This window comes from Myzus persicae, unplaced genomic scaffold (assembly GCF_001856785.1).
Source record: "Myzus persicae strain clone G006 unplaced genomic scaffold, MPER_G0061.0, whole genome shotgun sequence".
NCBI lineage: Eukaryota > Metazoa > Arthropoda > Insecta > Hemiptera > Aphididae > Myzus > Myzus persicae.
This window is the reverse complement of record NW_019104200.1, coordinates 399456-424255: the sequence shown is the minus strand read 5'-3', so window position 1 is coordinate 424255 and position 24800 is coordinate 399456. Positions and strand designations below refer to the sequence as shown.

Here is a 24800-nt window from a genome sequence, read left to right as displayed (position 1 = left end):
CTCGTTCTTGTACAGACAAACTCCTAATTTTTTGCTGTATCAAATTTAATTAAAACCAGATTTTAGCAAAAATAGGAGTTGCCTGGTTGTTTGCCCAGACCTCTTAAACGACTCACGACTTTGCTAGTCATTATTTTCAGTTGAACGGAATAAAAATAAAAAAAGCGGGGGCAACTTTACGTAGCTCACCTTTTTTCATCTATTCGTTCGAAAATGATACAAATCTATTCCTTTTAATTGGCAAGTAATTTATTGTAAGACCCAACTCGGCTAACTTTTAAAATGTTGGTTGTGGTTGCATAGGTGTAACTAGGGGGGGGATTAGCCCCTAAAATTTGATTTCAGCCCCCCGTCATAGTTCCTCTACTCCTACCAACGGTAGCTACATTAATAAGTTTTAATTTCAAATATTGTTTTATTTTTCTATTTTAACTACATAATATAATTTTTATGTGATGAGTCTGTGTAGTTGTCATTAAAGTAAACACAAAAATTGTCTTCGCCTAAAAGAATAGACTCAAGATTTTATTTTTGTTACCTACATTAATGTATAAAACAGCGATAACGAGTAACGATGACCGGACGGTCCGGGTGACGATCGCAGCGCCAGTCGTTCGCCTAGGTTAACCTCGAGGTCCTTTGCTAAGAGCAGAATAGGATTTTATATTATTTTATTATTTTATCATCGTCCTTTGATCTCCAAAAGTACAACGGTTGTGTGCTTGAGTCTGATAGTTCGAATTCTGGTCTAAATCATTTTTATTATTAAATTGGTCAAATTTTGTTTTCTTATGTTTTCAGGCTTTAATAAATATAAAAAAAATGAAACCGAATAAAAATCAAAAATGTTGGTTAGATGATTTTAATAAAGAGGCCAAAAGTGTTGTTCAAAAATCTGTTTTTCCAAATTTCTATGAAATCCTGCATTTATGATTTATCCCTTTCTGCTCCAACCATGGTTTATTAGTATCAGGTTTTCGAATTTCATCGTAAAGTATTTCTAAAATGTAATCAAATGTGTCGGTACTCATTCGTGTAAAATTTCTAAATGTACATTCGTCATTTCGAAGTTCACGAACAAAACATTTAATTGTATTATTTTTAGTTCTTTTCAAGTTTAGATGATGAACCCAAAGTTTTTTTTTATTTTCTTCCTGTTCAATTTCTTTATGTAGAAATTATAAATTAGGAATAGTAACGTCCTCCGACGGACGACTGGTTTTACTTTGATAACTACACACGCTGTAGGTAATAATAAAATAAAATATTGATTGAATTTTATTTACATTTAGTAACAATTAATGTAACATGTTCTGGGGGTGTGGATTGCAGAGCCACACAATTTTTTTACTAATTATAAAGATGCTAGGGTCAAAACTTAAGGTCTAGTTACGACTATGTGTGATTGACTCGAGCTATTAAAATATAACAGATGAACCACCAAGCTTTGAAAAATCCTTACTGGTGGACTTGCAAGATTTTTAATGGACTTTCAATTAGTTGCCAACTGCAAGGACTGCGGAATCGAATTGAACCAGTAAACCGTATGAAACGTGTGGGTGAAAAAAGGTGGGCTACATGAACTGTGAAGCGAATGAACAACCTACTAAATAGTTAATAATAAAATGTAGTAAATGTACACATAATTGGTTGTGGAAGGTCGAAGGTGGGACATGAACAATTGGTCGTAGAACAAACATTTCCCCGAACAGTTGTACATTTTGGATACTAATTTGAAACCGGTGCAACACGATTGCGGACTTTTTACCTTTTTACCTGAAAAAAACATAACACGATTGCGGACTTTTTACCTTTTTATATTTGAGAAAAAACAACACGATTGCGGACTTTTTACCTTTTTATATTTGAGGAAAAACAACACGATTTTTATTTTGAGCAAACACAAATATTTAAATAATTTTACCAACATTAATAGTAACTCAATAAGTATGTAAAAAAAAATCATATAATATAAAGAATTAAGATGTACTCATAACGATGATAATAATAATAATTAATAAAATTAAAAATAGTAAATTAGTAAAATAAGTAAAAAAAATAAGTAAAAATAGTAGTAAAAATTAGTAAATTAGTAAAAATATATGTATATAAATCACAGTAACTTATTATTACGTGTCAAAAAAAAAAAATATACCTATATACATAACAAAAATCAAGTTCTTATAACTTTTTTGCACAAAAACGTGGTCCTAATGTCAGCAAATAATTATTTAAAGATATTTCTTTTTTTTATATTTTTGCCAAGTATTTATTATATATGCAATATTCTCTTCTTGATCTTTACGAGGCTTGTTAATATTATTTTGTTTTAAACTATATATTTTTAAATAAGTTTCACTTTGGATATCTAATTAAATATGTAGAACTTGGTGAATAGATGGATGAGACGTATAAAACTGAGAATTATAGTGACTATGGAATGATTCTGGCTCATTGGTCGTTCTTGCCTCTGTTGAAGGTTCAGTTGCCCATAAAATCGGTGGGAAAACGGCATCAGATGATATATAATTGTTCAGTTTATAATCAGTGAATTCAAAATTATCAGTAGGGCTATTTTCAATTAAATAAGTAAAAGCATCTTCTACATCTTCCGAAGGTAAAAATCCAAGTGCAAAAAATTGTTTCAACCAAACACCTAGTTCAGAATTTGAATTATAATTTTTTAATAAATTACTGTCACTTTGAATTTTCCTGAACCAAGATTGGCCTAAATGAAATTTGCAGGCCATAATTTTGCAGTTTGGAAAAAAATGTCTAACAGCGTTGTGAGCACTTTTTTCAAAATCAAAATGAAAATTTGAATACTTTAACGATTTTTGTATATCTATGTCTAATCTTAAACATAAATTAATAATTGTGTGCCACATTTGTATATAAGTTTCAGTTGATTTTGAAATTAAAAAACAATAAATTACAGGAACATAAAAATTGTGTTTTCTCAAAATAAAAATATTTAACACGCAATCGTGTTGTTTTTCCTCAAATATAAAAAGGTAAAAAGTCCGCAATCGTGTTATGTTTTTTTCAGGTAAAAAGGTAAAAAGTCCGCAATCGTGTTACGCCCGTAACGTAGTAGGTACCACAGATTAAATACAATTTTGAAATTTTATTTTATCTGTGGTAGTACGTACGATCACAGAATAAATGATTTTTTCTGTGGTACGTCGGTACGATTAAAAATGGTACTAGCGTGGTGTAAAATGATCCCTAATTGGCCAATTGCCACTATCAGCTGTGTGCTATCTTATCAATGAACTTGGTGCTTAAAATTGGAGCAATTAGTATTGAGCCTTGTTACCGTGAGTTACGGCCGTTATGTCTAGGCAATTTTAAAGTCCCTTAAATACTTAACAATAAATATAATAATATACTCGATACTCTGCGGGTACTAAGTTTCCGTTTTATGATATCGCGACGAATCACGAGTTTTATGCATTTCAGTGGTTGTAAATACCGTAATCTATTATCGATTAAACGAATATTTTGTCATTTCTTTAAGATGCCATTTTACTCCGTGATTTTCAGGACTTCAAAATCCGGTGCAATAGCCGAAAACTGGTAAATTAATCTTGGTACTTGATTAACGCGGGGCATAATACTGAAGAAATTCGTTTGACTAAAGATATAACAAATTGCTTACCTACCTTGTCAATCCACGTTTTGTGACGGTTCAATTCTAATTAGGAATTACAGTCCGAATACTGTTTTTTATTTTTATTTTTTTGATTGTCTACGTTAAATACATTATCTGGCTGCCCCTGATTTTTAATTATTGTAATATTGATTTATAGGGAGTTGGCTCGTGGGTTGAGAGATGCTACTCCTAATTCGTATGCCAAGAAATTTGATACAAGAATAGAGGCTGAAAAATATATTAAAGATTTCAAATTCAAGATTGTGCAAAATACACAAAACACTAATGATCACTTCAAAGGAGTGAAAAGAAAAAGACCCGATACTCCATATCACCCAATCAGCTCAGTGAAAGACCACATAAAAAAAGTATTTTCCGCATTTATATTTTAATATGTTAAACAAGTTGCTAATTTTTGGCTATTTTCTTCAGATTAAAACGGCATTCAGTGATTTACAAGTTGCAGTATCATCATTTTCAGGATTATCGGTGACCTGTGTAGACCAATTGAAGATTTTAAACGATGAAGTTATTAGTAAACTTCATGAAATATTGAATGTGAATGAAACTGAATCCATAGAAGATTTGTCCTTAGTTACTACAACAAAGTAATGTTGACTGTCTACTATAAAATAAAGTAAAATAATTATCTTGAGCACCATAGAAGAAAAGATTTATAAGAATGATTTATTTTGTTCCTGTGAATTTTTCTGGACTCTTGTTAACAAATTCTCTTATACACTTCAACTGAAATATTATTTTGGTAGTACAATTTGTTATAATTGTTTTAAGCAAATATCTTTAAATCTATAGAATTAACTATTTCATAGACTGCATTTAAATACCTGGATTGTATTAAATTCATAAAAATAATTGTATTTTTTAAATTCTTTAATGTTTCATTAGTACTCCATTAAATAAAAACCTGACATTTTCTGATGAAAAAGATTCATATTCTTCAAATATTGATGCTATTGATGGTACCGACTTACTCCCGTCTGAACTAGAATCAGCAAGTAATTATAACCGTTCTTAAATGTAGCATAATTTAAATAAATAGTTGTTAGCTTATTTCAAAGCTTGATTTTTGACTTCTTTAGTAATAACTTATAAGTAAAATATATTTGTACAAAAGAATGTTGAAAATTCAAAACTTAACAAATCATATTAAGTAAGGTTAATTTAAACACAACATACTTTAGCACTATTTACATTTTAGAAAAATCTTTCACATTCAATGAAAAAAATGAAGTTGTTGTTTATACGGATGGTGCTTGTTCAAACAATGGCTATAAAGGAGCATCTGCAGGGGCAGGAGTATGGTTTGGAAATCATCATCCTCTGTAAGTGTTTTTTGTGATAAATTATGTCTTAGCTTAATTTTGATATTCATACTTTTATTAGGAATTTATCAATAAAAGTACCTGGAACACAAACTAATAACAATGCAGAGATATTTTCTACTATTAAAGCAATTGAACGTGTTAATTCTACTGGTAATTTCCGTGTATGTTGTTTAAATATTATTTTTGCAAATTTTCCAAACATTATTATATGTTTAGGTCTCACTAGAATAAGTATACACACAGATTCGGATTTTGTCATTAAAAGTGTCAATGAATGGATGCCACGTTGGCAGGCTAAAGGATGGAAAACCAGTGCAGGGGCTGAAGTAAAAAACAAAGAAATGTTTATGATATTAAATAAAAGAATACAGTCTATGGATTCTGTTAGCTGGGTAATATAAATATAATTTTTTTTAAACATTGTTTCAAGTTTGATATAGATTTTCTTTTTAGACATATGTGCCTGGCCATAAAGGGATTATTGGTAATGAAGAGGCTGATAAGTTAGCCAGATTAGGTGCTAAGATGTAAGGGGTAAAGTTTTAAAGTTATAAAACTTCACTTTTGTTACTAACCAGTTAAGTTTGTATACGTTTTTTAATTCATATTAACGAGAAAAAAATGTAGATATTTTGTCTTACTTGGATTTTTCATCCATTTATTCATAGCAATAATGTCAGACAAGCAAGATTCAGTCTATGTATATATATTTTAAACAATAAAAGTAAACATTTTGTACTTGGAAGAATGGGAGTACATTATTTCTAATATCAGTCATAACAAAATACATTTTTATACCCAATGAAATGTTAGTTGTGAATTAATTATATTTAATATATAATTATATAAAAAAATATGTGCTGACAGTCTCTGCTCATAATCGATTGTTATACCCATTGATTGAAACCTTTATTTGGATTATTGGATTCAATTTTAATGTATCCATTACAGTGGCCTATTAATTTAAGATGTTTACTCAAACATAAGTCAAAAACAAAGTTCTATCAACATTTGTTGTGCTGACCAAATCTTAAAGTTTTAAAATCTAAGTTCAGTTTATGATATAAACAACATAGTATGATTGGAACGTTTTTAGTCAGATTCTTCGGTTGGGACGTGTCATAATGGCATATGAGTTAGCAAGTGGCGTGTGCTAGGACTTAAACTGAATCTGGACTTTAGCCATCATGTCATATTGTTTTTATCACAAGTTTACTAGTATAATATTATATTATATTAGTAATTATTACCAATTGATACAATATTATATAATATATTGGTTATTAATATTAATGATGAAGCAATCACATCATATTTTAGAATCTGAACAGATCTATGAATGTATTGATTTTACACTGTTGTATGTTTATTTATTTATTTTTGTGTCTGTCATCACGTTTTGGGACTGTAATGTGCTTCGATTTTCTTCAAAAGCATATTTAATGGCAGGAAAGTGAATCTAGTGGTACTTTGAGGGGTCAAAAGTAAAAAACTCTTAATAGTTTTTAAAAACGGCAGGAAAAACAAACAAAAAGTTAAGGAAAACTGGGAATGTTTAAGCAAAACCAGTTTTTGACAAAATCGATTTTGTTTTTTGTTGGAACTCATAAAATGACTGTAGAAACATGCCATTTTCACTGAATGTTTATATCCTCGTTTTCTATACACACACAATTTTTTGACTTCTGTTAAACTATTTACAGGCATATGAAATTTTCGATAATTATTAGTTTTTTTTTTTTAAATTAACGACGATAATAGTTTTTTTGCTAAGTAAAAAAACTTTAAAATGTAAATCAAGGTTTCTCATAAGTTGTTGTTAGTGGAAATTAAAAAAAAAGTTGAGCTTAACTTCGCAATAATTTTTTATAAGCGTTTGAATTTAGAATTTCACAAAAATCATGAAAATAATGTTGAATTATGAATTCATAAAGTTTTTCTTTTTATATCTAAGATTTTATAATTAATACAAGATTCTTTATAAGTTTGTCTACATCTATAAAAAAAAAAAATTTTATCGGGGAGACAAATTGAATTTTTATGAGCGTTTGAAGTTTTTACAACATTGAATATTCACTAAATTTCTCTTACAACGATATTCTTATTTTATTGTAATTAAAAAACGAATAACTGCAGATACTTGAAATTTACTGAATTTGTTTATTTCATCAATTCATATACTTGATCAAATTTCCAAAATATTTCGACTCGTTATTTATTGGTTCGAAAAGCTTGAAAATTTAATATCAGTTAAAAATTAATTAGAATACATAGACAGGATTTTTTTATAAGCATTTAAGTTAAAATGTTGACAAAATTCATATCATTCAACATTTATAAATTATTTTATAGTTAAATATTTATAAAATGTTGAACTTTTATAGGCTTATAGCTAAGGGTTGAATATTTATAACACCCAAGTATGTTATTCTGTAACCAAAAAATCTAAAAATATATATCGTTTTTTATTTTAAAATATGGATGAAGTTACATATAACCAAGAAAGAATAATGATTTATGTTATTTTGTTGTAAATTAAAAATATTATTTGTGGGTACTTGAAACTTTTAAAGTATATTATTATATTTTAGGCAAGAATGAATTTAATCTACCGCGTAGTCCTAATGCTTACTAGTTAAATACATTACTTTAATCACAATAAATTTATCAAACATACAAAGTAATAATAAAGATTGGCAGACCACCTATGCTTATTGTTTTTCGCATACAATGACTTTATATCATTACATTCAAATTTAACACCATTCATTACAGTGACTCACTTAAAACCTATTGTACAGCAGAGTGACATTCGCTTACCCTCTTTTATATTTATTATTCTAGTCATTGATTAAATTGTATTTATAGTCAATGGTTTGTTCTTTGGTTTAATATATATTAATGTTATCACCAGTGTTCGGAATAGGAGGATTCGTATATCCTATTTAGCATAAATTATTTTATAATTTTTAGTTTGCAAAATTGTATCAAATACAATGTTCAAATTCAATGTGATTAAATATACAAATTATTATTATTATGATACTGTATCATTAAACCATATACCTACAACCTACTTTTTATTAATTTAGCTATGAAAAAAAATAGTAATAACTGACAAAAAAAATGACAACCAAAGTTTTGAAATATATTTGAATTTATTTTAAAATAAATGAATGTTTTTATCCTAAACATTCATTATGTCATCAGCAGAGTATATATTTTTACATGTTGTAAACAGACTATTTTAAATGTTGAGTACAAAAATTATCATCTATCCAGCATAAATCTTAGTAAGTATTGAGTAACTATTTGGATAATTTTAGAATAGAAGGATTTATTTTACAATATAATTTTCAAATTGTATAAAATAATAACTTCAAATAATAAATATTTAAAATTTAGTTATATTGAGTATATATATATATATATTGTATAAATAAGTGTATTCATATTTTAATTTATCAATAATTTACTAAAAGTAATATTACACAGGTATAATTTTATATTATTTTTTCCTTTACTAAACACACCATTGTTATCTAATAAAATTGGGTTTGAAAATAAAGTGCTTTATAATTAATACAAATATAAAAGAAAAAATTCAAAGTCATAAATTAAAAACCTCCTCTAAAGTTACTATTAGGTTGAGGCGCTTGGAATCCATAACTGCTCGCATAACCAGGGGGTGGATTGCTCATATTAGGTATTTGAACGGGAGGCTGCGACACAAATGCTGGTTGATGCTGACTAGTAGGTTGGTGCTGCGTTACTTGACTATTATTACTATCTCCCCATCTGCTTGCTCTTTCACGACCCGGAGCAGTTCCATTATTATTATTACTCATAATACTGTTAACAGGAGTAGCTCCTGTAAACCCACTACGACCTCCCTGATTTCCGCTTGTATAGCTATCACGACTAGAACTATGACTTCCACCCAAGTAACCACCACGACTTCCTCCTCTATATGTACCTCGGCCACCACTATTATAGTTTCCACGACTACCACGGTCATGATTACCACGGCCTCGACTATTTTGTCCACCACGATCACGGCTACGATTGGAACGGTCCACTAAAACATTTAGGACATAATTATTATTCAAACACTAGACTTTTAACAATTTTCCAGAACATACTCTTTCCAAACACTCCAGCAGCAGCCATTTCTGCAAGTTCAAAAAGCTTAGGATTAACCACTTGTTTAGCTTCTTGTAAGACAGATATGAGATCTTTGGCTTGACGAGCATTGCTAGGGGTAACAAATGTGAATGCTGTTCCAGTACGGCTAGAACGACCAGTTCTACCAATACGATGTACATAATCTTCAGATGAATTTGGGTAATCAAAATTTATTACATATTTGACATCATCAACATCTAATTAAGAATAAAATATTCAATTATTAATATTTAACGAATCAAAATAAAACTGCAGAAGATAGGCAATATAATATATATAGTAGAACAAACTAAATTAAAAATAATCAATAAATAACAACAATTTTAAATAAATTAAATTTAAAAAAAAATTTACAATGTAAAAAAAATTATTCATTAACCATGTACGTTTTAATGAATATTCAGTTATAAATAAGTATTTATATGCAATATCATTAATAAGTAGGTATTTAAAATTAATTATATTTGTACATGTTTAAACTTCTTAAAATGATGTAATTTATGTAAATAGATTATTAAAAGAACTTAAGTCAAAATAAACAATGCAGACTTAATGAATATAAAAAAGTCATTTTTTAGAATTAATCCAGATAGTGTATGCATTGTGTTACGTTTTACATTTTCACAAATAACTCATACAATCAAAACACCAATAGAAATATATCAGTGACCCTAGTATATCATTTGAAAAGTGTATTGTAATATGATTATACCCAACTGTAATGCATTAAATTGACTTTATTGGAAATACCTTTGGAGATTTCCTTTCTATATGCTGTTGTTGATAAAAAAAGGGTATACATGACAGCAGCTGCAGGATATCAGTTGTGTTTGGGGCATACTGTTGTATAAATGCAACAGCAGTAGTCAAAAGTAGATAAGTATTTTTAAGAATCACTTATATTCTATATGATTAAAATGAGAAAAAATATATCTTATAACACTAGTTATGTTGAAAACTTATATTATAAATTGTAATATTTGTAAAACAAAATTTTAAGTTATTGTTTGTCAATAAAAGAAACATTTTTCCTAGTGAAGGTTATTACATTCTACGTCACCAAGTAGAATACATCGGTTCTGCACACTTTTTCCTTCCACCGGTCATTACTCATGCCATTGTATTCTACTTTGAGACAGAGAATAGTCAATATATTAGCACTTAGTTACTTGTTCCAGGCAAATACCTAAGACTTAAAACAACATGAAGGCACATTAAGTCTCGCAAATGCTAATACTTTTTTCTAATCCAGTGAATGGCACTTTTTAGAGGATTTATAATGTACATATACAATATAAACAATATAATTGCAACAAATTTATATATAAATAGGATACCTACACAATTAAAATATATAACAATTAACTGCTTAAAAATAAAATAATATGGTTAAATATTATTCAACTGTGGCAATGTAAACAATAACTGCTAAGAGTATAATATTAGAACAAAATCACATAATTTAATAAGTTTGATTTTATCCTGTAATACATTTTTAAATAATATAATAAAATTACCAGACTGATTGACATAATATTAAATATTTCAGATGCCTTTTTTTAACATGAAGGAGCATTATTTGCTGCATAATATTATACAACATTACAACATAAATCTGTATAATGATTATTATTGATTAGTATTATGTCATGTTTTATCTTCTAACTTCTTATGATGAGTCTTAACCGTTTCTGAAGGCCAAATTATACTTTCTTTTATAACTAAATAACTAACATCATTAGGAAATATTAGCACATAATATAGCATCAATATATCTTTGAAACTCAAAAAATAATCTCGGAAATATTTAAATTTTATCCAATAAATTACAATTTTTTTCTTCAAAAGTACTTAGTGATGTTGAACTGAACTAGTTATACAAACAACACACATTATGCACTTCACAAATGTTAATAATAATTACATATTTTTAAAACTATTATATAAACCTCTAACTATCTGTTATTATTTGTTGCTGCCATAACAAAATTTAAGCAAGCAGCACCTATAATAAAATGGTCAATTTGTATAGATTGTAATCTTGAACACATTTTGAAAATCATATTTAAGTAATAAATATTATCTAAATAATATATTTTAATTATTATATACATAATATAATATACAACATATTAATACCACTTTTCATCAGGTATAGTATTTCTAACTAAGTTTATTTGTCTGAAATTATGTAACTGGTGAAGTATAATTATATTAATGAAATGGCTCATACCCAGTTTTAACTATTTTAATATTTCCTTTTAATTATTCAAACTAATTTAATTTATTTTTATTTGGAAAATAAAGCTACCTGTTAAATAAAATATAAACTTTTTATATAATATTTTATAAAATCAGTACTTAAATTAAAATTAAAAAAATGATTGTAATTATATTTTAAAATGCAAAACATATAAGAAATAAATAACTGTTTTATTTACATAAAAATAGTGAAATGTCCACATAGTGCCAAATTATTTTTTATGAAATTTGAGTTTTTTTGTTTCTCTTGTAATTTACTTTATTATTATATTAGTCTTATGACTTTTTGATTGGTATATTCATTCAATTTTGTGTTTAGCATTAATGATATATTCCTGCTTCATGTTTAATGTAGTATTTTAAAAGATTAATGAACCCTTCTTAAGGAGGCATGGTTGACAATTAGTATATAAATCAGTACAAATTGACCTGTTGTATTACCAGGAAAGAGGAAAACAAGTACTATGCTTTGCCGTTGCATTATGCTCCAGCAGGAGACCAATATAAAACATTGAACTGAACCATTAACGGTTCTTTATAACCATGGTTAGGTTAATTCAGTGCCAGCTATCCTAATCAACCACGTCATTTCACTAAATGTTGATTTTTAATTTGTATTTAAATGTTTCTTCAATGTTGCTTTAACATTATAACACATTTAAGTAATGTATACTATTTACAAGAATATATAATGCTTACCTACATTGCCTGATACAAATATAATCTTATCAAGGATCATAAATATTTTTCAAGCAGATATACATTTTTAATTCTTTACTTATTATTGTAATGTAAGCTGTTATTAAAATCAGTTAGATCTTCGATATTCAACATGTATTAACTATAATAACATTAAACTATATATTTTTTGAACATCAAACATACACTACAATATAACTAGTATAAATATTGTTGCAAATTTGTCCAAGAATTGATTAAGCTCATCAATATTAAAAGCTAAGAATAAAACTTTAAAAAAATTCCTAAAAAATAAATATACATATAAAAAGTATATTGCTCCTTCACATTTATATTTGAATTACTCCTCTATGCCTATCGAGAATGTCTCTTTTAACAGATATACATTTGCAGTAGAATTTAGGCATTTGATTAGTGTATGACCTACTGGGCATTTTATGGTTTAATATGTGAACTACCGGAAAAAAAATACAATTAATGAAGGGAAAAAATGGGTACTCGAGTAGTATGCTACCGACTAACTGTAAAATGTTACTTACAAAAAAACTTTAAGGGTATTTCCACTTTCCCCTATTTAACCTACTGATTATTGATTAATAATAATTTATTCAACTAAAATTTAATTAATGTATAGTCGACCATCACTAAGTATTTTAATATTTATAAATTGTCATGTTGTTTATGTGGCAAACCAGATAACTTCAAATTAATTGTCGTGTTGTGTTTTATATTTAAATAGATCTCAATTTCTATTTAGTTAATGGTCAAATAAATCTGTTGTTTAACACAGTGAAGTGGAAGGACGCAGGTTAAAATAATATAATATCTAACAGTAATAACTACAGGACTTGGTAGAAGCTTACAAGTTATTACGATAGTTACTTAGCTAACATTAGTATTGTATCAGTATCACTGTTACAATGTGTTATTTATCTTAATAACTCAAGTCACAGGTACTTTCTCTTAATAAAATGAAAATGTAAGATATATTAGAGTAAGTTCTGAGAGGTAGGTTTGTCATATTTTTTGGTATGCTACCTACATGAGTACAGATTTAAATTTTTTTGAATGATTTTCAGTTAAAAATTGAATGGGGTTAAATAAATACAGCCAATATCCATCACATATGTATGGCTTTTATTTATCAGATACTAAAGTAGTCTCAGCAAAACTTCTTAATTGGACACTAGGAATTAATATATTTTTTATCTCAATATATTCTATAAAATTACGGTAGATTATTTTGGCCCAGTAGATGACACTTAACAAATGCCCAAACTTAATTATCTGAAAATTTTTTAGTTAGGTATCTTATGTTTAATACATAATTTACTAATAATTATAAACATGTAGTAAACTTGATAGATAGTCAATAAACATCAAAATCTTTAAAGTTTCAGACAATTAAGCTTCTACTGCACTAATATTAGCCTAATTAAGGTCAATTGGTATAACATAGCCTCCTTTTAAGTTTTGGGCTGATGTAATTACTGATCAAATGATTGAGAATCTAAGCGGATCAGAATCAATTTTAAATGAGCTTTAAATTATTACAGAATAATCTGAATCCGCTTATATATTCACATTTCATTTTTGACCAGACTTATATAACCACACACATAGCGCGATTAAAACACCAGCCCTACACATTGTATGTGTATTGTTTTTTCTTGATTTGGTTATCAAGAATAAAAAAAAAAAGAAAAAAGAAAAATAGGCTATATTATATTACGTGCCTTGAAAATCATCCGACGTGCTCTCTGTTTTCTTTGACATTAACCCGACCGGCTGAGCGAGTAGATACAAGACCATCGAAGGCATCGATACAATAACAACCAGTCTGGAATCTGGGTTCCACGGTCTGATTCGCTTTCTTTACCGCAACTTACCCAAACCACGAGCAGCTACATCAGTTGCCACCAGAATATTTGCTTGGCCAGAACGAAATTGATTCAATGTGTGATCGCGTTCATTTTGAGACTTATTACCATGTATTCCAATGGATCTCCATCTTGAGATTACATAATGATAAGTATAATTAACATATATTTATGACATATAATATAATTTATCCAAGGTGATTATTTGAAACAAAACACACTCATTATTTCAGTCGATTGTTGTAATGTTTACCATAATGATAAAATATTTTTTTTTTTTAATAACAAGAAACTATTATTGAATATTTTGAATATTCATACATTTTTTATTAATGTAGAATAAAATAAACACTAGTGTAATAAATATGTAATAATTCGTAAACACAGACACTAAAAAAATGAACTACAATTTAGAAGTAGATAATATTCTACTACATATTAGGATTTGCTTGTAGGCATTTTAGATAAAGTCAATTCAGCTTTACAATGAAAAAAAAATAAGTTAAGAACATTTATGTTCCAATGGCAAAAACGAAGATCTCATTGAAGACAATAGGGAAGCAACTATTTGGAATTCCGAGTTCACATCCAGGTAGGATAGCTTACATCAACAATGCATATACTGAAGGGAAAATCAAACAAGTAATTTAAAGTGGTAGACTATAAATGCCAACCTGAAAAGAGAACAATTGATGATAATACAAAGACATTTCAACTAACTCTTTTCAAGGGATACAAAAATAACAATAGTTAAGAGTTCTATATGAGTGGATATTAAAGAAATGGTGGTATATATTTTATGTTGTTGCTTAATAAATAAAAGAAAAAGAAAAATTAACAACACTGGTCTTGCACTAGGTCATCGGTTTAAAAAAATGAAGTGCTCTTGCACTTAGTTTAGATGTTATTTAAAATTATTAATCAAATATTGAGAAATCTTTTTTATTTTTTAATTATGATACTGCCTGTTATCTATTAAATTGAACTAACACAGGTCTTGACTCATTGTTGATTGGCTGTATTTAAGTTCTAGAAATCATCATTTAACTATTTACATTCTTTAACTAGCAAAAATTGAGTGTCTTAAGTTTAAAAAAACCACCAAATTGATATCCTTAGGAAATACAAATATTTTACCCATTCCGATTTACTAATTTCACAATATTATCAACAGAACGTTTAGTTTCTACAAAAATGATAGTTTTGTTATCTGGTTGTGAAAAGATGTCTGTTAGCAAAGCATAAAGTCTGAAAAAAATAAAAATAACATTATTTTCCAATAATATTTTAAAACTCTTATAAAACTTACTTTTGTTCTTTTTCATAATCGTCACACACATCGACTACTTGAGAGATATTATGATTAGCAGACAAATTTAAAGATCCTACATTCACTTGTATGTAATCATCCAAAAACTCTTCTGCTAAATTTTTAACTTCAGGAGGCCATGTTGCTGACCACATCAAAACTTGACGATCCGGCTGTTAAAAATATATTGGTTTATAATTTTTATATAATTGTATTATAAGATGTAAATACAAATTAAAAGTTAAATTTTTTTTACCCTGATCTGTTCAATTATTTTACGTATTTGGGGCTCAAAACCCATATCCAACATACGATCAGCTTCATCTAGTACTAAATAGGTGCATCGTTTTAAATTAGTTGTATTCCTTTCCAAGAAATCAATAAGTCTTCCAGGTGTTGCAATTACAATTTCTACACCCCGTTCTAAATCATCAACTTGAGGACCTTTGGGAGCACCACCAAATACACAAGTGTTTCTAACAAATGTAGAGGTGCCAAATGAAACAGCTACTTGTTGAATTTGCTGAGCAAGTTCACGAGTAGGTGCCAATACTAAAACTATGGGACCATCATAACGTAAGAGACGAGGCTGATGATTGATGTGTAATATTGCCGGCAACATATACTAAAAATATAAATATGAACAATAATTAGTATATTATATGAGCCTAAACTATTTTTTAACTTTATTATTTATCAATTTAATGTCAGAATTTTTAATTTTAAAAATAAATAGTGGAAATCATTACTATGCTTATTTTAAATTGTAATTCTATTTGAATGAATTGTATCAGTAATAGAATCAGTATCTTTTATACAAAAAAACTAATTTTATTCTAAAGAATAAACATAAACCTATAAAATAAAATTATTAAAGAAATATAAAATATTTAAGAAAACAGAGTCTTCAACTTACAGCAAGAGTTTTTCCAGAACCGGTTTGAGCTATTCCAACCATATTTCTTCCACTCAACGCAATTGGCCAACTAACTGCTTGAATTGGAGTTGGATTGTTAAATCCTTGTTTTCTAATTATTGTACAAATATTTATTATTTGCAACATTCTTAATAGCTTCATACCCAAGTACTTACTTTACTTCATTGAAAACATAGTCTGGAAGAATGACTTCGTTGAAATTCATTATAGGATCTGGGATATTAGTACCAACATAAGAAATTTCTTTCTCCCTAACATAATTTTCCACTTCTAGCCTAGGACTAAATATAAAGACATTTTAGAAACAGATTAAACTATTTATTTTTGTATTATAAATATTGAATACATACCGGTTTAAAACCAATGAATGAGGAGTATAAAAATTTTTTTGGAAAGGTTGAAGAGTTTCATTTTCCCATTTAGGTTTACGCAGAGCACCGCCAGGTTGCTTACTCTTTAAGCTATTAAAACTATTGCCTCCACCTCCTCCTGGCCCCCCTCGTCTGTATCCATCACTATCTCCACCACCACGGCTACCGAAACCTGAGCCACGGCTGCTATAACTATCACTTCTGTTCATACTGCCACCTCTCGGCGCTCCTCGACTGCCACCACCATAACTTGCTCGTCTCATTGAACTGTCAATCAATTTGCTGCCAGCTATACGTGATAAGATTTCTTTATCCTGGATACTGCAATTTCCTAGTCTATTAAATCAAATAAATAATTATTTTAGGGCACATTTTATAAACAATTTTGGTAGAATTTATTATGGAAGTCACAGCTATCACATCACGAATTAAAATTTAAATATAAAATAAATAAAATAATATTTTAAATTTTAAACTATAGACTTTAAACTAGGTTAAAGAAAATACTGAAATATTAACAAAACAATTAAGTTGAATGCATTCTTTCATAAAATAGGTATAGCAACTAAAAAGATGTATTACTTCAAAAATAAATATTAAATGCAAATTTTTGCTTTACATTATATCATATAATTAACTAACATTGCTATAACAATTTAAATTGTCAACTAACCATCAAAAAATTTATATTTTATTAACATATTAAAAAAATTTATATTTTATTAACATATTAAAAAAATACATATTTTTACTCGAAAAATTAATATTGTACGTATTTTAACAAATGTAAATTACATCCAAAATATTGGTTCTTACTGAAGTGGTAATAACATAATAATATATTCTAAAATCCAAATATCTATACTTTCCTAATTAGTTAAGTATTGTACATCAAATACAAGTAAGGTAAACTCTTAATTATCTGAGGGCAGATTATCCGTGGACCTCCGCAGTACTATATACAGTACTAAAAACAGTGTTTATGGACAATATATGTTTTATTTAATAATAAACATGATATGTCTGCAAGACTATCTAAAATTTTAAAGCAGATTTTCTCTTCCCAAAAATATATATTTTACAGCGTTTTACCAAGTATATTATTATTACTATTATTACTGTTCTCATTTTACTCAAAAAATAATATGAAAAATAAAAAAGTCTAAGTTTTTCGAGTACAATTTACATGCATCCTGCTCCGAGGAGAAAATACTATGATCTCATTATGTATACATCATATTTTTTTTGAGCCCAATTATCTCTATTAAGAATAAATTAAAATCAAAATTAAAATCAACAATACATGGTATGCAGCAAATAGTAAATACAAATACAGAGTTGAATGATTTATGGATAAGCCGCATTGCAAATTTATATTAATAGTTTATAATTAACAACAAAATTAATTGTAATTTAACTTTATCTTCATGTAATGTGTTTAGTTTTCTCGATGAATTCATATATTTTTCCATAAAATAAGCAACATTTATAAATGATAATGTTGAATGTTTTATGCTGAAGATACTATAATTCCTAATTAAATATCTATTGGCTTTGATTTTGGCCCCACCCAAAATAACATTAAACAAATAAAATGGATTTATAAATATTATTTAAAAACCAAAATTATAAAATAATTGAAGTAGAGATTTAATTATATTTTAAAACAAATAAAATCCTTACAGTTAAATATTATTGTTAGATTTTGCTAGTTACAAATAGTAAGAGTCTATCTGTAGAAAATTGTTCACGTTTGCCTCAATATTAGGTATTTATATATTCATATAGTCTTTAAACATTTCTTTACACACAAATACCGTAGGCAACTGTGTACTTATTTGACTAGGTACACTATTTTGTGGAAGATTCATTGCATTAACTTAATGGTGGACTGACAAATGACGAATAAAAACATAAATCTATACTTACGTGTAAGGTACTTTCTATGCGAAACTATTTTAACGAGTAAATAATAACATATAACAATGTACGGAGAAATTAAATATTTTATATGATATACCTATACGAAATTGTAAAAAACAAAACGATCGAAAAGCAATTCTAGCTTGTGGAACAACAAAAACTGTAGATTTACTAGATTTGTTACGTTCGGCGTTCGTCGCTGTGTTGCTGTTGCACTAAAAAAGAAAATTATCAATTATTTCGACGAATGGAAAAAACAATGTTCGACTTCAAACGACGCCAACTATATTTTACAGAATATATTACACATATATACCTATAATTTGGTAAACACTGTTGACGTAATTGTTTTTATAGAAACTCCTTGAAGCATGACACGCGTGACCAACATAGACATAATAATATTATGGTGACCGATTATTATTATTTACATTCGCGCGATTTTGGCTTTGAACTTTCAGCCACGAACTGAAACAGTTTTAACTTAGTTCGTGCTTTTGCGGCTATTTTCTGTACCGCACGACACACATCACAGAACTTGTACTAACTTTAAGGATAAGATATTATATTTTAATTCGTGCCGCAAAATAAATAAAGTAAATCTGTATAACATAGAATTGAAGATTGAACATAATAAATGGCGAAGTAAGGATCTAAGTATTAAAACAAATAGAACAAATACCGACATTCACTGCCAAGGGCACCCACATAAATTCTATCTTAACCCGTGCTAATTGGTCTGGTCTCGTAAATCATAATATGCAGGGCTGAATAAAGGGGAGGAGGGAAACGGGGCCCCCACAATATTTATAATTATTAAGAGCCACCCACAAAAATTCTTAAAGCATGTAAGTCAATTAAAAATTCTTCAGTTGTGAAGGCCTTGAACTTATAATAGCCTACAACCCTAAATCCGGCACTGACAATATGTGTATTATACGCACTAAAAGTAATGTAAAAATAGTATGAATGGTTAACACATTATGTCTACTTACATGCCTACATGGCGATGCCTACATGTATTTATTTGTTTAATCATATATATATAATTATTATTATTATTATTATTATTTATATATAATTATTATTATAATATGTGCCATATTTTAGTGAGCAAACCTTAAAGTAATAAAACTGCACCTTCTCTCCTCCATGGCATACCTAATTAATGAGTTTATATATATAAGATATGACATTATACTTTATACCTTATGTATAATATGTGTACTAATAAATAAATATTTTTTTTCATCACTTTTTAGAGCATTAAGAATGCTCCGATTTTAAACTTTAAGGGTAGTTTCTGGTAACAAATTAAACATAGTAAACCGTAATAGTTTGTATTGTAATTGGAATAATTAATTCCGTAATTGAATAAATGATTGGTACATTAAAAAAAGGTAAAAAAATCTTAGTACCCACTTACTTTTCTAAATAATCGGGAAAACACCAAACAGGGGCCCACGGAGATTTAAAAGGCTCACAAAAAACGAGTATATTTTTTTTGTTAGCATAGACCACGATGCAGAGAAGATCTTTTCTACATCGTGGTATAGATTATAGGCTACATAATTACCATTGGTTACATCAAGTTATTAATATACAATCATTTTTAGACCTGTATTTCATATTTTATTCACCCACATAACTAATTTTTAAACACACTACTTACCACGCCACTGTGGTAAAGATGCCAGATGGTACAAAAAGTAAAATATGTTGATGAAATAAGAAATAAAAATATCTAATAATTGTATTTAAAATGTTACATCATGGTGAATAGTGATTAGGGGTTACTGGTACCTGCTGGATAATATTTGCGTGATTTACGAATATTTCATTTAAGACATATTAAACAGGTAGGCACTTAAAAATATGGACTGTTTAAAGTGTAAGTTCTGTGCAGGTTTAGATTCCGTGTTTCTTAAACTTTTTGAAATCATGGAACACTAAACAATATTATTTTGTTTTAAGAGGAACCCGAACCCTTATGAAAATTAATATAAATAACTAATTTAAAAAGGAGGGTAGAAGTTTTGAGTAATTTTAGAACCCCTATGAATTATTTGTGGAATCCCGGGGGTGGAACACAGCTTAAGACACACTGGACTTTAGAAGATACTCCATTAATGTGATAATTCTTATCAGTATATTTGTTTATTTCAATCAAAAACACTGTATTTCATTTAATAACTTTTATTTGAATGTATGCATCTTATTTTTAATTAATGTAACTTTATCTTGACTATTCTTAAGTACTAGTTATTCATTACAAATTTAAATCATGGGGAGGCGTTCAATAAACACCACTAAAAGTGGTAAATACATGAATCCCACTGATCAAGCGAGTAAGTATTGTGTATATTCTACTAAATATGATTAATTTTCAAGTAGATAAACTATTAAAATATATTGTGTATACAAAACAGGAAAAGAAGCCAGGAAAAAAGAATTGAAAAAAAATAAAAAACAGCGTATGATTGTAAGAACTGCTGTACTGAAGGGAAAAGATCCATTACAAATACTTGCAGAAATGGAAAAAATTGATCAAATGGGTAATGTAAAATTTAGTTATATATTAATAATATATAAATGGGAATTAATGCATATTACAATAAAGCTATTCTTGAAATAATGTGATTAATAATTGATAATACATTTCGTATTTACATGATATTATATTATAAGCTTATATTATAGTGTTATAGTTATAACATTTTATATTAAATTCAATCTTAATAAGATTGTTTTCATCTGAATTGACCATAAGTTTATGATAACTAATTAAATTCTTATTTTTCTTAAAATGGTTGAGTCTTAATGGATAATTGTAATAACTTTAGTATTTAGATTAAGTTGATCGCAAAATATTTTAAATAAATATTATTATTTGGAGTTATTTTACCAAGTGTTTTTATTGTATAGGCTAAACAAATTTTTAACTTATAATTATTCAATCTTTCAAGTTATTTTGTGTATAGCTAACAGTTGAAATCACAAAAAAAATGTAGATGAAGGTTAATAAAGAGAATAGATCTATGATCTATAAACAAAAGTGTAATAATATTTATAGTAAATGATAATTATTATTTCTGTTTAACTAAATCTTCCAGGTACAAAAAAAAATCAAATGTATAACGTAACATTTAATATAATTTATAGAATACAACGTTGTTCAGCCATCTCCTCTTAATGAAAAAGTATTAAGAGAAAAAAGAAGAAAACTCAAAGAAACATTTGATCGAGTTATGAAAATGTATGTAAGTACCATGCTCAACCTATCCTAAAGGAATATTTTTGTTATTAAGGTTTTCAGTATTTTAATTAAAATTTATATTTGATTAATTTATTATATAAGATTTTCAGATACTAAATATTTACTAAAAATTAATTTAGAAAATATACTTGACTATTTTTAGGTAAAAGATGAGCTTGATAAATATCATGAAATCAAACGAGCAGAATCGGAATATGAGAAACGTCGTTTCAAGCTAATATCATATTTTGATGCAGTAAAAACAGCTCAACAAGTATCAGTTGATGAAATTCCATTACCTGTTATGACATCAAATATTCCATTACCTGCTTCTGACACAGGATATAATTCTAATGAATTACCATTAGGAATATTGAAAAAGCCCCCATTATACACGTTAGTAATTATTTATATTATATACTATTACAACTTTGTTTTTTGTATTAAAACCTACAAGTATAGTATTGTCATTTTCAGTAGTCCACCAATGTCCCCAATATCAGGTACTAAAAAACGACCACCGGGCGTACCCCCTGGTGTACCTCCTATATTAACAGACGAAGAAAGGGATGATGATGATTATGAAGATGATTCAAGTGATGGAGAAACTGGTTAGCTGATGAGATAATTAACTTTTATTTTTAGTATCATACATTAATATTTTTTTCTACTTAGCTCCAAAACGTTCCCGCACATTAAGGTTTGCTGAACCAGAGGATTCTGGTAAAGAAAATAAAACTACTGATGATATAGAGACTTTCATGAGAGAGGTAAGGAGTAACTTGGATACTAAATACTAGATACTAAATCAATGTTATACAACCTTTACTACATAATTCAAACAATTTGACTTATTTTTAGATTGATGAAGTTCAAAAGATGAGTTCAACAGGAAAACACGAAGACTCCAATGAAATTCCTTTACCATTACCTGCTCCATCGGGACGTTTACCTCCAGGATTACCACCAAGTATGATAAATATGAATATTAAAGTATATAATTAAGACTCAATATTTACACTGATTTTTAAAAATAATTATTTATAAAGGTTTACCAGTGGGTGTTCCTCCTCCTATGCCATATCGTGGACCTGCTGGTAGAATGCCTCCAGGTCCACCTCCCGGCCGACCACCAATGTTACCTCCTGGACCTCCGCCTGGTTTACCACCACGTATGCATGTACGATTACCTCCTGGACCCCCTCCTGGAATGCCGCCAAGAATGATGAGGTATAACTCTAGTATGCATAACAATATGAATACAGCTGCAGCAGCTGCTGCTGCCGCTGCTGCTGTAACACCAAATATTGTGAGTGCCGAACCTCAACTTATTAATCGTGACGAAGCTCAACACAATACTGGGTCTACAATTGAAGCAAAACCAAAAATGAGGTATATTTAAAATTGTATATTTATTCTATATTATCTAACTAATGGTGTAATTTGTATTGTCTGTAATAGAAATCTTGCAGCTGATATCACACGGTTCTTGCCTACATCCATCCGAGTGAAAAGAGATGATGGTAGACCAAACAAGCGAGATAATGCATGGGAACAACATAAAGCTGCAGAATACAAATCTAATATTGCTGCCAGTAACCAACAAGCTGGGCAACAGACTAAAGATGATGCATACATGCAATTTATGCAAGAAATGGAAGGGCTTCTTTAAAGTAGTTCTTATTATTATATTTTTTTTTTTTTATTTACAAAATTATAAAACTAGTACATTTTTATACTCAGATATTCATTTATTTCAACACAATACTTTTCCAATTAATTTCTTTAAAACAATAATGCAGATTACTGTTACTTAGAAGATCAAGAATTTGAATACAAAATAAACTATTTATTATTCTAAGCATAACTAAAAGGTCTTCAAAATAATCTTTTTTATAAATAATTAATTTTTTTTTCATCATAACAAAATTGGTTACTGAACTTAAATGCTACTATATTAATAATTGTTTGCTTGTTATTTATTTTAATGACATTTTGGTTAGTATTTTATAGTTTTGTGTCTTCATTTTTTCTAAAATAACGCATTTTTAATGAAATAATATACTAAAAATATTTGAATGTTACAATATGTGTAATTCGTCATTTTTCAAATTAATATGGTTAGCCTATTATGATAAGTATTAAATACAATTTTAAGATCTCAAAAGATAAAATTAAGAAGTTTTATTTTAAAAAAACAAATTCTTGTTATTCAATTTTGTAAAAGCACTTATTGAAAAAATTAATTATTTAAGAGATTTTTTAGTTGTAATTAGAATATATATGCATAAAATGAATCTTGTAAATAATTTAAAATTTTAAAAATAATAAAAATGTCAAATTATGTACTTACCTCATAAATGATTCAAAAATGTTCATATCCGTGCAATTCAATAATAATTAAATGGTGAAAATTTAATCTTTGAACTAAATAAATAAACTCTTTATTTAAAAGAAAAACCAAAACCAATTAAATCCTGCTTATCACAATGTATGAACAAATTTAAAAATGATTTCTTGAAAAGTAATGAGTTGGTAAATGTTCAAAAGATTGATAAGCCAAGTTACTATCATATTTAGAACATAAGAACAGTATTTTTACTTAAAAGATAAAGTCCAACCCCAACTAACTAGGAGTCATTGCACTGAGTATCCCTGAATAATTGGTTGTCATTAATACAAATGTTTTATTATTGGTTTTATATTATATTTTTATATTATTTAATTAAAGCTGTTGAAAGTGGATCGTTTTTTTCATGCATGTAGACCATTAAGCAGAAAAGCAGAAGAAAAAAATATGCTTCCATAAGTCTAATTTTAAAATTCAATTTTTTTTCTCTCTTTTTTGACACTAAAGTAAAGGTGAATTTTGAAAAAAAAATCCATTTCCTACATAGCCTAGAAATAAATAAGGAATTCAAGTATGTTTTAAAAATAAAATCGGGCTTTTGTTATTGGGTGAATTTTTCTTCTACTT

At 27.8% G+C, this 24800-nt stretch overlaps 3 protein-coding genes across 3 annotated transcripts; 2 read left to right on the top strand and 1 right to left on the bottom strand.

The window, feature by feature from the left end:
* The first annotated feature begins 3281 nt into the window (after positions 1-3281).
* Positions 3282-5746, top strand: LOC111039921. Its single transcript, XM_022323583.1, has 8 exons — positions 3282-3579; positions 3813-4023; positions 4088-4263; positions 4562-4671; positions 4875-4998; positions 5060-5151; positions 5218-5393; positions 5455-5746. The coding sequence occupies exons 1-8, from the start codon at positions 3425-3427 to the stop codon at positions 5530-5532; spliced, it is 1122 nt and encodes a 373-aa protein (XP_022179275.1). The 5' UTR covers positions 3282-3424; the 3' UTR covers positions 5533-5746.
* Positions 5747-8497: 2751 nt separating this feature from the next.
* LOC111039881 (ATP-dependent RNA helicase dbp2-like) lies at positions 8498-18806 on the bottom strand. The gene is made up of 10 exons (XM_022323531.1): positions 18574-18806; positions 16624-16980; positions 16429-16554; positions 16253-16364; positions 15593-15961; positions 15337-15509; positions 15165-15275; positions 14037-14158; positions 9144-9383; positions 8498-9079 (listed from the first exon to the last, which is right to left on the bottom strand). The coding sequence occupies exons 2-10, from the start codon at positions 16905-16907 to the stop codon at positions 8619-8621; spliced, it is 1998 nt and encodes a 665-aa protein (XP_022179223.1). The 5' UTR covers positions 16908-16980; positions 18574-18806; the 3' UTR covers positions 8498-8618.
* Positions 18807-20713: 1907 nt separating this feature from the next.
* On the top strand, positions 20714-23559 carry LOC111039920 (WW domain-binding protein 11). The gene is made up of 9 exons (XM_022323582.1): positions 20714-20915; positions 20997-21122; positions 21730-21827; positions 21987-22219; positions 22301-22434; positions 22499-22593; positions 22685-22793; positions 22873-23215; positions 23285-23559. The coding sequence occupies exons 1-9, from the start codon at positions 20852-20854 to the stop codon at positions 23493-23495; spliced, it is 1413 nt and encodes a 470-aa protein (XP_022179274.1). The 5' UTR covers positions 20714-20851; the 3' UTR covers positions 23496-23559.
* The last annotated feature ends 1241 nt before the right edge of the window (positions 23560-24800 follow it).